Source organism: Sesamum indicum, linkage group LG11, assembly GCF_000512975.1.
Source record: "Sesamum indicum cultivar Zhongzhi No. 13 linkage group LG11, S_indicum_v1.0, whole genome shotgun sequence".
Classification (NCBI taxonomy): Eukaryota; Viridiplantae; Streptophyta; class Magnoliopsida; order Lamiales; family Pedaliaceae; genus Sesamum; species Sesamum indicum.
Window position 1 is genome coordinate 1,673,316 of NC_026155.1, and position 14,827 is coordinate 1,688,142.

Sequence of the window (14,827 nt, forward strand, 5' to 3'; positions counted from 1 at the left end):
GGACCTCCTTCAATGACATCTTCCATAGCAACTACTGATTTGAATTGGAAGAAAAAGAACCCATTATTTGTACCAGTGACCTCCTTTAAGTCCGGCCATATCGACTTTGCAAATTCCTTTAGATGGTGAAAGTAAGGATATATTTTTAGGTTAACTTTAGAGGAAATTGGAAAAATAGATACAAACAAAGATTCTTGGAGTTAATGCTTGTTTCCAAACATGGAAAAGTTAAGACGATCTACAAGTCTGGAAAGTTTACCTAGTACTTGCAATTTATGTCCTCTCCACATGTTAGCAATCAGCTGTACAAAATTATTGGCATTGACAATTCTTGGCAAGAACATCTTTACCAACCCCAAATGATAAGTATGCGAAACCAAAAATAGATATATTGACAAGTTTAACCACATCAGAAGACAGGAATTTACATGTTTTCCATAATTACTACGAATTTTTCTATACGGTAAGCGAAAACTAATTTGGTATATACGGCTCGAATAGAGTGAGAAAAGGATTAGGGTCGTTTTGCATGATTTCTGCAGCACGTTCGAACTCTTCACGTAGGACTCTTATACTATATTTGTCCACAACTCTGCCAAGATCATGAGATACCTCAAATGGATCCTCAATGCATATCAGATGACGGTCGTTTCCCACCCTCCTAGTCCAGTCTTTAGCTCTCTTGCTGCACAGGACGGAACATTGTGATCAGTTTATATTTTGCCCAAGTTGATAATGTTAAAAGATGATGGGCAAGGCATCAACTTCTTATGTAATATACCCTAACAACAGAGAGGGTAGATGCATCATCCAAGTGTTTCTCACCTTAATGTACTGCCCGTGCGAACGGATATTACATCATTTGTATAATCATGACAATAGGCCCAATAATGGAAGAAGGCCCAGACCAAGTGCGCCACACCTTCCCCATTTCGGGCCCCAAAATTCCGCAGCTTTTCCACTTGATCAAAATAAGAACATTCAACATTTTCCAGAGTTGCAAAATAAGTAGCCCTCATTCTCTGTCATGGATAACAAAGAACAGATAAGAAGAAAAATACTATTGCCTAACAATGCAATGAGTAAACACCCAATACACGACCCAGACACAAAGTCGGGTTCCAATCCTGTCGTAGAACAAAACCCAGCAGCACATACTGAAACAGCGGTTAAATCAATCAATCTTCCTTAACACACACGTATTAAAAGGTGAAGTTGTGACAATTTAGATAAGTGCCCAGATCTTATATCAATATTGTAACTGTGCAAAAGAGTAGGTGCCAGCTGAAATTGTACCTAAGATAATGGCATAATGCTTGAAGAAAGTACGTCAAAAAACCATAAGAAAAGCAGAATTGAGCACATTATGTCATCCAAAACCATGCAATAAACAAGACTCAAGTCCCGGTGCAAATGAGAAAAAATCTGCTGATGTCCTCCTGTAAAGCAAGTACCAATATGGGACTTACCAGCATAAATCAGTTGTCACAAATAATATATTAAAAATCCTTGGAAACTTATCTAAATTAGGAAGCCACGTGATAAGTAGAGAAGATAGTAATTTTACGAAGTGACACTCTCTCAGATTATAGCATAATAGAGATGAAAAAGGTAAAGCTCAAGTATCATCTCACACCTGCAAGCATGGAAGAACGGCAGGCCTACGCTGTTGTAAGAAATGAATGCACATTAATACGTACCTGAAAATATATTCAAGTAATTGATTAGCCAAAAATAAATATGCAAAGGCTGGAATTGCAAGGATAACTGGATAACTTACGCATAGCTTGAGAGAGTTCCTTGGAAAGTTTCATTGACTCCTCGTGATTTAGCCCAGTGTTTCACGATGAATGCCAACTGCCTGAGTCTAACATCTATCTGTGCATAATCTCGAAGTAACTTTGTGTTTACGACAGCCAGTAAATTGTTGACACAGATGTCACAGGAAATACCAGTGATTGGATCCATGAGCTTAACTATAGGAACTCTAGCATGGACAAGAGCCTGGAAGATACAAAAGCATTAACGTTCAGATTGGAATACATATTCTTGTCAGGGCATCTGAGTATATAAGGAAAGAACAAGTCAGCAAAATGGCACAAATTTCCTCATGCATAACGTGCAGAAAAAAGCCTGGCTCTCAACAGATGGGAAATGTACATTCAGATTTTACCAATAAATAGCAAACGAGTAATAGTACTTCGAAAGTTGAAGGTACAAGTAGACATTAGTCACCTGCACATTCTGGAGATTATCCAGCTGCAACATATCAGCTAACTTTAGTAAGATCTCGCGCTTGTCAATATTTCCATCTTCAATTAAAAGGCATACATCAATGTCACTTTTCGGAAAGCCAAATGAGTTGGCACATGATCCATAAAGATACAATCTAGCGTCGGGCCATTCTTTGGTAACAAGCTTCTCCAGTACTGTCAAAAGTTGTTTTTGCTTGACCTTTTCTTCTTCAGATGGCATTAACGACTCAAAAACTTCTAGAAATGGACCATGAAACCTGTCTATGTCACTTCGACATGGCGTCTGCCTTTTGAGGTTTCTCATCCGCTGACCCAGTATCCACTGTCCTCTGTTATCAGATCTATAATCCTGGTCATGAAGTGCAAAGGTAATTATCAAAAAGGGCAATTTCACGTAAGTAATAATTTCTAATACACAATCTGAATCTTCTAACCTTCAGATGCAAACCAATATCTAGAAAGTGAGTGCTTGAAATGTCCAACTAGGAAAGAACAAGATAAAGCTAATCCGGTTGAAAAGAAGAACATGGATAGAAAGGATTGTATTATTTCTTCATTAATCACAAATAACGATGCACGAATTCAGGTCAATTTGAGAAGAAATGCCATTCAGATTATCAGAATCTCCAATCTAACATTTCCGTTCACTTAATAATCAAAATATCCATAGTGATGGCACAAACATATGAGATTTGGTGCATATCTCATACACTTGTGCATCATGAATCCACAGTACTTTTGACAGAGACAATAGGGAGTCTTAACTTTTCCGCCATTCACACAATGCCATGCTTAAAATAAAATATCAAACGTAACTAATTATGCTCAAGCTAATCTATACCTGAGTTTATGATATGGTGTCTGTTCAAAACATTTCATAGCTTCAAACTACTCACACTTGCTTTCATTTACTGCCAGTGGCAAACTTGAGAATAGTTTATATGTGATTTTGTGTATCAGGTCAGCAAAATATTCGTGAACATCAGAGTAGGATGACGGATATGTCCAAGTATGAGAATAGCAATCAAAATTTGGGGATATGCTCACATCTATTTAAAAATTATTGCCATAGATATGTTCAATTAATTCTACATTGCCACGAGTCATTATGTACAAGAGGGGGCTTCCACCACCCATATCTGTCCCAATATTCTACCAAAAAAGGATTACATTCTTCCGCTTTACGGTTGCTATCAAAATTCTCCTAAGAATTCAAGATATTCCGTATTAATATTTGGGATCTCTATAACAATCTTTGAGCCCTCAATGTCAAAAGATGGAAGTTGACAATTACACCATCCAGGCTTCCAGCGACAAATGCAATTACTAAAACTTGGACTATCCAATCAAATCAAACAATGCATAATGGATCACATTTATGGGGCTATATCCCTATAGTCCTTTAGTTACCTTTCATGTGAAAAATTATTCTCAACTCACAAATAACACTGAGATAAAATAGGGTTCTTGATGTCTGTTTAACATAATCATGAACAATCAATAATGCGTCACAAGCACAAGGTGATTACCTTGTCACGATGATGCTTCTTTTTATCATTCTTCTCATCAACTTCAACTTCAAGTTGTAGAGAACCAACAAGCTGATCCTCTTTATCATCCAACTCATTGCGCACTCCATCTCCACTAATCTTATCCTGACCACCATGTCTCAATTCTTTGGCACTATCACCATCCTCACCACGAAGCTTTAGCATGGACTCCTCAGTGTCAAAGGCTGAAACAGATTGAGGACTACCTCCAGGTGGGGGACCAGGGGAATCAAGCTGATTACTCAATCTACTACTTTTCTTGTGCAGATCACCAAAATTATTACCCGTAGTTGCATTATGATCTGCTGTCCCCACATTCATTATCTTAGTCGAAAACCCTGGTGGTGGAGCAACTGCCCTGTAAATCCCACTTTGCCCTAGCTTTCGCCTGGCATCACTATTAGAATTCCTTTCTTGCTCGTAGGCGCTAGACATACAAGAGTTTCCACGTCCGTTCCCATTGATTGCATTCGAATTCATCTGAAAACCATTCAATCTTCTATGCTTCCCAAAATCATCCCCCATAAATGCATTCCAACTTTTACTCCTTTGACCCACGCTCTCATGCAACGCATTCCCAGCATCATTAGCAGACCTAAATATGAGATTTAACTCCGGCTGATGAACTACACCTGGACCGGAATTTTCCGTAAAAATTCCTGAATTCCTCGTACCATCACAAACTGAGATGACACTAGACTGAAGAGTAAACTGATGCGAAGCGCAATTAGGGTTTAAATTAGGGTTTTGCGGGAAGAAATTGTGCGGAGCAAAAGGCGGAGAAGAATCGTAGTTCCACGAGAAAGCGGGGATCGTGGGCCCCACCGCCGCGACGGCGGGGTCATAGGAGATGTTTGCCGAGGGTGGCTGCGAATGAAACGGAGTGTGGGAAACGGGAGGTTTCCGGAGGAGACGGAGAAGGAACTCCCCGCCGTTCCCCGACGGCTGCACGTCGCCTCCTCCGCCATCCATGCCGGAGATTCTAGATTGTCATTACACAAGTAAAATTTTTACTTGGACTCAGAAACGCACCACACCAATCTCCTTAATTTCCTCACACATAATTATGAGTGAATCATTTCCCAACTTAAAAAGTAATTTTTCCATGTTTTTGTTGGAGAATGTCTTTTGGTATAACTCAAATACTAAGAAAATGGATCATAATTATCACATTCTTTTAGGCCACGTTTGTTTGATAAAGAATTATATCTTTTTTCTAGAATGTCATTTTCAACAATTATATCTTTTTGTTTGATAGAATAATCTTAAATTGACAAAAAAAGAATATAATCCCTAAAATGGGAATACAAATAAACGTATGAGAATCTAAAATCTTAACATTTGGATAGTATTTTTATTTCTTTTTCTTGGAAATACGTCCGTATAGACATTATTACGCTTTACATCCGTATTTTTCTATAATATGTATGTATATATTGAAAAATTCTAATCTATTTGGATCGATTTGAATCAGTTATATGATAAGTATAATACACTTATCGTGTGATTGGTGTAAAATTTAAAAAAAGTGATTAATCACATAATACGTGTATCGCAACAAACTGAACCTCGTGAAAATTTAAGTTAAAATGCATATTTAATTACTATTAGTGGAATGAGTGTTTGAATATAACTTTTCTTTATAATTATCTAAGCGTATATTTGGATTAATGAATTTAAATGTGAAGAAATTATCTGGAGAAACGGTTTCTAGCAACTTAATTTGAAAAAAATTTGAAATCCATTTATATTTATCAAAATTTAATTCAAAATTAATATATATAGAAGAATTTGAAATTTTTTACATTTAAAATTATCCGAATATATCCAAAAGATTTATTATCAAGAATTTAAAATACATAATTTCAAATCTTTCAATCCAAATGCAACTTGATATTATTTTTTTTTTAAAATGAAAAGTAGGCGTTCTACATAATTATATTACTAGTAATCGGTGTCATACTCTATGTATTTGTATAATTTTTTAAAATTGTTTAAAATACAAAAATTATTTTAATTTTATACTATTCATTTTTAAAACTAAAGAAAATACTTAAAATATATACAAAATAATAAGTCTACATAAATATGGGATTTTATAAAAAAAAAATCTCATAAAAGAAAACAATAATATAACGTTGCAGAGCGAAAGAAATGCAAGAGAAAATTAAGCAAAAAAAAAAAAAACTACCAAAAAATAGTTACGTAAGACCATGACACCAAGTTTACGACCCTCTTCATTATACTAGAAACAGTGGCACGCCATGTCTATATGCATACTTTTTATTTGAGTGCGACGTATTCATATTATTTGTAAAAATTCATTATCAAGGGATTAATTTTATTTTACTCTTATGTGTAAATAAAGTATTAGTTTTTACATCAAATGAGAAAAAATTCTACCTAATAATTTCCAAATAATTAAGGAAAAATAGCCTTTGCTATATGTATAGGGGTTAAAGATTAAGAATTTTATATGTTTCAATTATAGAGAAATTAATACATTTTCTTTTTCTTTATTATTTGACTCCATCATTAGATTAACCAAATGTTTAATCAAATTTTCTTTGCATTTCAAAAGCTTGATGTCCTTCTCAAACTGCTCATTGCTTCTTGTGTTCATGCAAGAAACAAAAGAGATTTAGAAATTTATTATTAATTTACTAGTTTGGAAAAAAAATTAAAATTGAAAATATTACAAAGACAAAGTGTTAATTAAAATACAATGTAATTGAAAAATAATAAAGCAAAACTAGCATTGGACCTGCAATCTCCATTCTTATGATGGAACACTTATTATTTATCGAAATGACTAATTGCAATGGTTAAAAATAAAAAAAAATATGTAAAAAATTCATTGACTATTGTTGCATAATTGCTATTAGATTGTTTTTGCAAGTAGGGATAAAACATTAATTACAACTAAAAATCATAATAAATATTTTGATTATAGTAAAAATTTAAAATCGTGACAAATGTTAATTAATCATGATCAAAATTTGATTCTTTTTGTATCTATTTTGTTTGATTTTGCTAAATAGTATTGATTTACTATAGTTTTAAGCAGTGGTTATTTACAATGTATGAAATAATTCATGTTTTCTTTTAGTATTATATGGTCATGCCCAAAGAGGAATATTGGTACTTTTTTATTACTATTAGCTCGAATTTTCTATCATATTTTGATGTCACAAATTCATGTCAAATCAATGTGCTATTGACATGTATTTTTTTTCTAAATAACAAAATATAATTAAATGAAACTATAATTTAAAAAGCAGAACGAATACAATATACGTGTGGATTCACAGGTATGTACAACGGGATATAGGCGTTGTATTTGGATTGAGATGAATGCCCTAAGAGAGGGCAATTGAAGCGGATTTGAAGTCTTAAGGTGCGTCGGGTGCATAAAAAATTCACATTGCATCTTTTATTTCATTTTACATATACATGCTATATGTACAAAATCATTTCTTAGACAAAATTAATGACACAATATTTCTACACATACTGTATATATGTAAATGAAATAGAAGATGCAATAGAAAATTCAATCCGAAACTTAAAGACATCTTGTCATGAATGTGTCATTTTGATAAAGTAGTATTTCATTGTTCTTCTTTGTTATAAACGGTGATTACATAATTATATTAATTATCAATAAATTATTAAGATATCAATTCGATGAATAAATTCACATTAAGTGAAATAAGTACCTACATATTAATGGAACTCGAACCCATGATTTCGAACTTATTAATGAAATTGCAGCTTTAGTCATTATACTAAGGCATGATTGGTATAATTCATTATTCTTTTACATAAGCTAGTTCTATGTGAGAGTCTATTAGCTGAAGAGCAAGGATGTGAATATTTGCTAGGAGGTTTGTGTGGAAGTTTTGAGATCTTCAAAAATCTTGGTGACATAGTATGAACTGAAGCAAGTGCTTCAAAATCATACCATTCTTGAACCTCTTCTGATTTTGACGCTTCGAGCATCCAAATCCTATTATATTTTTCTGATGCGCTTACTACGATCTTGATTGGGTTAACTCTTATGTGGAAAATCAAGTTTCTCCACATTCTTTAATACTGTTGCCAAGTAGAAACAGAAGATTCAGAATCATCAGTGTTAACCTTATAAGTGCCTGTGATCGGCCTAAGGGTAATCTCTCCCTCTTTAACCCTAGAGGTGTTGGGTTAACTTGAATTATCAGGAGTTTGCACTTCCTGAAATTAAACCATTGCCTTCACCAGAGTCGGGAGATGGGCATGTGCAAACAGTACTTGGATTTGCCGCTACAAGTTTAGAGCCTTATTCTCTAATTGCAGGTTTGGAGCCCTGCTATCTTAATTCTCGGGCCATCACGCCATTAAGACGTAAGAAGTTCGTGCGCATGCTGTGACTGTGAAAGCGCTCTAGCGCGGTGGTGAATACGACGTCCGGCAGATCTTGAAACTTTGTCAACTCATCTACCTACCGCTCAATTGATTTAGTAGCTTTGTGCTCGGTGCGGTCAATCTTCCCTTGAAGTGATTCATTCAACTTATCCATTGTCTCACACTTCTTAGCTTGCAACTCACGAGTAGCACGCTGGAGTCGACGACCGCTTCCAGACGGACCAGTGGACGCCTGCGCTGATCCCTGTGAAGAAAAGTAATCTTCCCTGAACGTCATGGGCTGTGATTGGTAGAATGTTTTATCTCGTACTTGTCTCGTGATCAATGGCTACCTGATATGAATGTAATCTTCTTCTGTTAGGTATAATTTTCTTGAAATTTTTATTTTACCTCTCTTACATATTTTTGTGATTTGTAATATAATTGGTTAGGAGGAGAAAGAACATATTGAGAGATACTTTTGTTGTACACATGATTGGAAGTTGTAAAGCATCTTACTAAAGGGATAGCCGTCGCTAGCAAATGTTCGCTAGTAGATCCTCAGTTGGAAGGCCTACCCATAATTAAAGTCATCAAAATATTAGTCAGAATGTCAATTTTGGTTAATGGGTTAGAAATCTTTTCAATTAATGGTTATTTCATTTGTGGACCAAATTAATTTTTCTACTAATGCGTTCTTTTTTTATATAGTTTTTGAAGTATAAAAAGCTTAAATTATTAGAATCTAAACGTACAAAATAATAAATAAATAAATAACTCTTTCAAAGAAAAAAAAAATGTGCATGGAAAATTTCATTGACAGAAATATGATTTTAAGCTGTAACTCATTACTATGGTTAAAAAAAAAAATTTGTGACGAATAGAAGCATTAGTCACAACTCCGCAGTGGCCATTAACCATTGAATCTCACATTAGCCATAGTTAAAATTATGACAAATATTTTGGTTACATAGATAAAAATCGTAATAAATATTGATCTACTGTGGTAAAATTTAAGGTTTTGTAATAAATTTGACCAATCTTGATTAATAATATCAATTTACCAGAATTTTTCAGTGGTGATCATCAATAGTGTAAAAAAAATATCAATTTTTTGTCTTGTGATTTATACTATATGGAAAAGGGACAAAACTTAGCCGAAAAAAGGAATTCATCAATTGTACATGTTACATAAATTCCCTGTACACACACACACCCTTAATAAATGGGATTCAAATAAAAACTTGTTGCTGAAAATAAAATTAAAACAAACAAGCATCTTAAGTTTTAAGCTCAACTATTGGTCTCAGCGTGGAGTTGTTGCCTAAAAATGGTCAATTTGGGGATATGGGATAAACAGATTTTGAACTCAATTAAACATTCAAGCTTGTGCAGTACCTCTTCATACCACAAGTTTGAGTTCTAAAACTAACAATGCCTTTGCGAACTTTGACTGGGACTGCTCTAAACTCGATCAACTTTATTAATGTTAGATAGATGATGGAAATGAATTTCAACACCACAAGTTCATCTGAGATATATATGCATGAATCAATTTCAGTTTCAATATTTGGTTGAGGTAGGATATAGTGTACTGCACATGATCAAGCCATGTCTCCAAAAATACGATGCTAGCGTATTGAAATAGCATATGAAACTAAACAACATAAAATCAGAATTACTGAAATAAAAAAATGCAAGAGTGTAAAAATCCAGCTAGACTTCAAACATTGCATTAAAGGGATTAACGAGTACCTTTTTAAATCAACGTAGGAAGATGATGGTTCAAAAGTAGAACAACACAGACGAAAAGTGGAATGCGAGCTACCGTTCCCCGACTGCAACACTATATTCGGATACGTACAACAAATATCATACGAAGTTACCAATACAACCCCTTTCCAATACTCAATAACCAATACCAGTGTTTGAACTTTGAAGTTTAGATGGAATAGTTTTTTAAGCGTACTATATGAATGCTATACATATAGGCAATACATAACATCTATGTTATAGTTTGAAATATATAAAAAGTATCACTGTGGACATGTGAATCTCCACAGACAACATGCAATTAATACGGCTGGAGGTAGTCAATGTATGAAAAATCAACACTGCCACATTGAAGCACATTAGTAAATATAATGCAACAACTTTCAATAAAATGTTAAATAAAAAAATAGTAATAGTACGATATTACAGTGTATAGTCACTGCATTTGATATACATTTCAACACTCTCAGCAAGAAATCCTCAATTATTGTCCTATCTACAGTGCGACAAAACAGTTTCTCTATAGTGCGCAACACAGTATACTACAACACAACAAAATCAATTTCTGAAAATATGTAAAAAAATGTTATAATGAAGAAATCAGTGCTAATTTTTCTCAATCATTGTTGTATTGTTGAGCAATATGTCAAAATTGATTGAAGTACTTGATAATTAAAAACAAGATCCTAAATTTAAAAAATAAAAAAAAGTCACGATTAAGGAAAATGGTGTGGCTGACCGATTTGAAACGGGCGCACGTGCGGCGAGTCGATCGGCCACACACGGTGGTGCGCTCCTAACGACAGCTTCCAATGGCCGACGATGGAGACACGGCATATCACTCATAAATGCAGCGGTCGTTCTCTTCTCCTCCTCTCAACCTCCAAATCAATGACAACAACGACGACTGACAACAGATCTGAGGCCTCGCGCGGCGGACGACGACGGCATTAACTCCGGTGGTGGCGGCGACGCGAACAGCAGAGAAGAGGACACTCCAATTGCTGTAATTTTCACACACAAAAGTGAGAGCAAACAACAAAAGAAAAGGAAAAAAAATCGAGAGCACACAAGAAAAGAGAAGGAAAAAGAAAATCCGGCGAACAAAGAAGGAAAGAAGAACAAAAAATGAAAGAAGAAAAAAGAGAAGAAAAAAAGGAAAGAGAGAAGAAAGAAGAAAGAGAAGAAAAAATCGGTAGAGAGAAAAAATAAGAAACAGAAGAAAACAAGAAAAATAGAGAAGGAAAAAATACAATAAAAAAAAGAAAAAGGAGAGTTGAAAAATATTTTAAAAATAAAATTTGCAACACTTAGTCAAGGTGTGCAGAAATATAAACCAAACATGATTTTGTGTTTTGGCCCATCTCTAAGATGGGCCAAAACACAAATCCAAACATTAGCATAGTGTTTTGGGTTTCTGTGTTTTTGTATTTTTAGGCGATAGTATGTTATTAAAAATGCATTAATTAAAAAATAAAAAAAATTGAAAAAGCATATCCTGAGATATAGTAAAGAAGAACCTTAACTACCATTACCCTGAAAAATAAAGCCGTTAATATGTTCTGCATTTTTATGGTGACTGTGAGGATCAGATAATAGTAATATATACTGTTGTAAATAATACTATGTCTAATTCCATGCACTTTATGAGATGAATATGAAGCAGAGACAGCGAATCTTGATGGTGATCTAACAAATAATAACTGAGGTTGTCTTTGCTCTTATATTAGTTTGTTATGGGCACTGGAAAAAGGGGGTGCGGAATGTGATGGTAACCTGGAGTGTCTAGTGTCGGATTGAGTAAAATATTTGTGGACTATAATTGAACTTAGTGACCATTTTTGTTAGATAATCTACGAATGAGGCAAAATGCATATGGTCTCTTGTGTTATCTGTTAAAGCATGCTGGTAGCCTTTCAGACACCACAAATGTCACTGTTAGTGAACAAGTTTCTTGAGCGCAATATCCCAAACAAGAAGAATAGGCTGTCAAACATGATTTTGCAGTTTGACCAAACCATTAGCAAGCATTTCAATGCAATGACAATCATTAAATTGCACTATATGTTATTGGCCCGACCAATTCCCATTTTGATGACTGCACGGATCCTAGATGGAAATGGTTTATGGTACTTTTATTAGATTGTGAGACACGTATGTTCATGAGTTATTTGTACTTTTTTACAACATTTTGTGATCCTACGATATGTTAATACACACAATTTTCTCAGCTCTATGGTTGGAACACTACAGGGGTGTTTGGTGTACTTGATTACAGCTATGTTAAAGTATGGGTTACCAAGTCCGAGAAGGGCATATATTGGACTCAAAAGGGGGAAATAGTAGTAAATGTGTTAGGCCTATGCAATAAAGACATGAAGTTTATCGATGTATTCAATGGTTGGGAAAGCAGTGTTATTTATAGTTGTATCATACGTGATGGCATTACTTGACGTAACTGCTTGTGTATACCTCATGGTATGTTTTAATTAGCTCACTTTAAGTTAATTAAATAATTTTTTTGACTTTTACAAATGCATGTTCACTATGAGTCTAGACATTGCCAGCCCAAAAACTCATTTGAACAAGCAACTATTACTTCTATGACAACGGATATATGAATGGAGAAGGATTTTTTATACTTGCAGATGACTAAGGTACCATCTAAAGAAATGGGACCGCGTGACTGGCGGGCCACAAAACTTTCAAGAGTTCTTCAACATAAATAATTCCTTAGCAAAAATGTTACTGCACGGAGTTTTAATTTATTGAAAACTAAGTGGTGTATACTAAGACCCCAACCCTTTTATATAATCAAGATTCAAAACTAAATAATGATGGTGAGTTGTTTACTTCATAATTTTATTCGAAGAGAGATACCGAAAGACCCGATCAAGATGAAAGTCCCTGACTATATTGAGAAAAATAGGGATTCATCATTTGAATGGGTGTTTAGCATTGACAATAATCCCTATCGATGAAATTGGAGAGATGGATTGGCCCATTTCATATTCAATGAATGGTTGCATCGAGCATGATATAACTTGCTTACATTTGACATTATACAAGTTTTATTGTGTGATGCATTATTTGACTTTTATGATTTATTGTGTTGTGGGTTTGTTTATATTTTATTAAATAGTTGTAAACACTTTGTCGTTTTACTATGTTTGAAAATGTGATACGTTCTATTAGCGACTTTTACGTTGATGTTGGATTCATTAGGATATTGCTAATTTCGCCTTTGGTTGTTCTTGTGTATACTGAAGCAATAATTTTTTGCTATGCATCCCCCAATAAAGGTGCACTTCAACCCATAAAAGCTTTTACAACAAATATCAAGATTATCTAATTGTAGAAAAGCCACCAAACTTTTAGATCTATCTTGCACTCCACATACTAAAATTTAAACTACACTTGTTTGGGCATTGAAAATACAACAACACAAACATTAAGAATGTAGTGCCAGATAATTGCAAGCAAACGTGTACACCTGAGTTGATGATGCATTTGTTGGGCGATTCCATCGTTTGTTTTCAACTGTTCGATAACATCCTCATAGCAAGATAATTGGTTCAACAATCGGAGAATTACTTCCATCGACCTATAACACATTGGTGAATTGACCCATTCAAATGCCCCATAATACCTTCCCTACCATTGGCACACAAATTATAGAAGTCGGTTACACAAGCATGAAATATAACATAGACGACAATGATAAATAACATATAACAAGCCCATGAAACTAGCACTAACATCACGATCGTGGCATTCATGAAATCGTCTTTTAGGATTCATTCTAGTCCAAGATGTTTGTATAACCGCGTCATCACCACAAATAACATATGTGCACACCACTATAGACACCTAAACCTATATTTTCAAAATGGTTTATCCCACTCTACCCCATCGACTATGATGGTGAGTTTCGTCTCCGATCACGGTGTATGTTAGTGCGATATAATATTTTATTATTTGCATTAAATAGTGGGGACAAACAACTTCGGAAGCAAGTATATGCAAGATTTATATTACTTAACAACCAGTCTAACTTAATCTAATCACCAACACCCAAAAAAATTAATTTAAAATACTCAAATGAATTAACACTTTCTAGATATAGTGCAACTGGAACAGTCGTACTTATATATCAGTGATCAAATATGCACGCACCAGACAACTATTTTTGCTCCTCCAAAGGTTCAATGGAAATAATAAGACAAATGATAATCTAAAAAGAAAATTCCCCCAAAATCAAACCACTGAAACCAAGGCAAATGCGATCTACCCACATCGCAAACCCAACCAAAGGCACGTTGCATCTAAATCTTAGATTAGATACAGGGAGACAACACAATGATAAACATAATAACATATTCATAAAAGTTTTGAAATATCATAGATTTTCAAACTAAATTTGTGAAAAGACAACCCTTACATCGTCTGGAGATTTAAAGATGCCAAATATGAATCGAGGAAGGACCATCTTTGTTGCATAATAGGGACCGCCATTGTTGCTTTTGAGGTAGATACATGATTTTGGGATGATATATTAGTTTTTGATTTGGTGGATGTGTATAATCGAAAAAAATGATAGCCTTATAAATGGAAGAGAAGCCCTGAACAGAGAATGGAATAGAGAAATAGCAAAAGGCAACAGTGAGTTGCTGCTTATACCCATCGCACCAAACTTGTCTTTTTCTATGGACATTTTGGTCATATAACTCATATCCTTCTAAAATCACAAATTAATAAATTTACTGGTAAATAAAATAATAAGTAATCCTACAATAGATCAAAGTATGTATATAAAATATTATTTTAGTCTATAACAATCTATCTCGAAGAAGGCAAAAGCTGGCG

General features: G+C 34.3%; 1 protein-coding gene across 1 annotated transcript; it reads right to left on the reverse strand.

Annotated features, from left to right (window-relative positions):
- On the reverse strand, positions 368-4,928 carry LOC105173206 (UTP:RNA uridylyltransferase 1). The gene is made up of 6 exons (XM_011094886.2): positions 3,785-4,928; positions 2,236-2,604; positions 1,781-2,004; positions 1,637-1,700; positions 826-1,022; positions 368-685 (listed from the first exon to the last, which is right to left on the reverse strand). Exons 1-6 carry the CDS (start codon positions 4,775-4,777, stop codon positions 475-477), a joined length of 2,058 nt encoding a protein of 685 aa, XP_011093188.1. The 5' UTR covers positions 4,778-4,928; the 3' UTR covers positions 368-474.

Coding starts and splice junctions, on each gene's coding strand:
- LOC105173206 (XM_011094886.2), bottom strand. CDS start 4,777: ATGGATGGCGGAGGAGGCGACGTGCAGCCGTCGGGGAACGGCGGGGAG. Junction 2,005..2,235: donor ATAATCTCCAGAATGTGCAG/GTGACTAATGTC, acceptor TGTATCTTCCAG/GCTCTTGTCCATGCTAGAGT. Junction 686..825: donor CGCACGGGCAGTACATTAAG/GTGAGAAACACT, acceptor CGTCCTGTGCAG/CAAGAGAGCTAAAGACTGGA.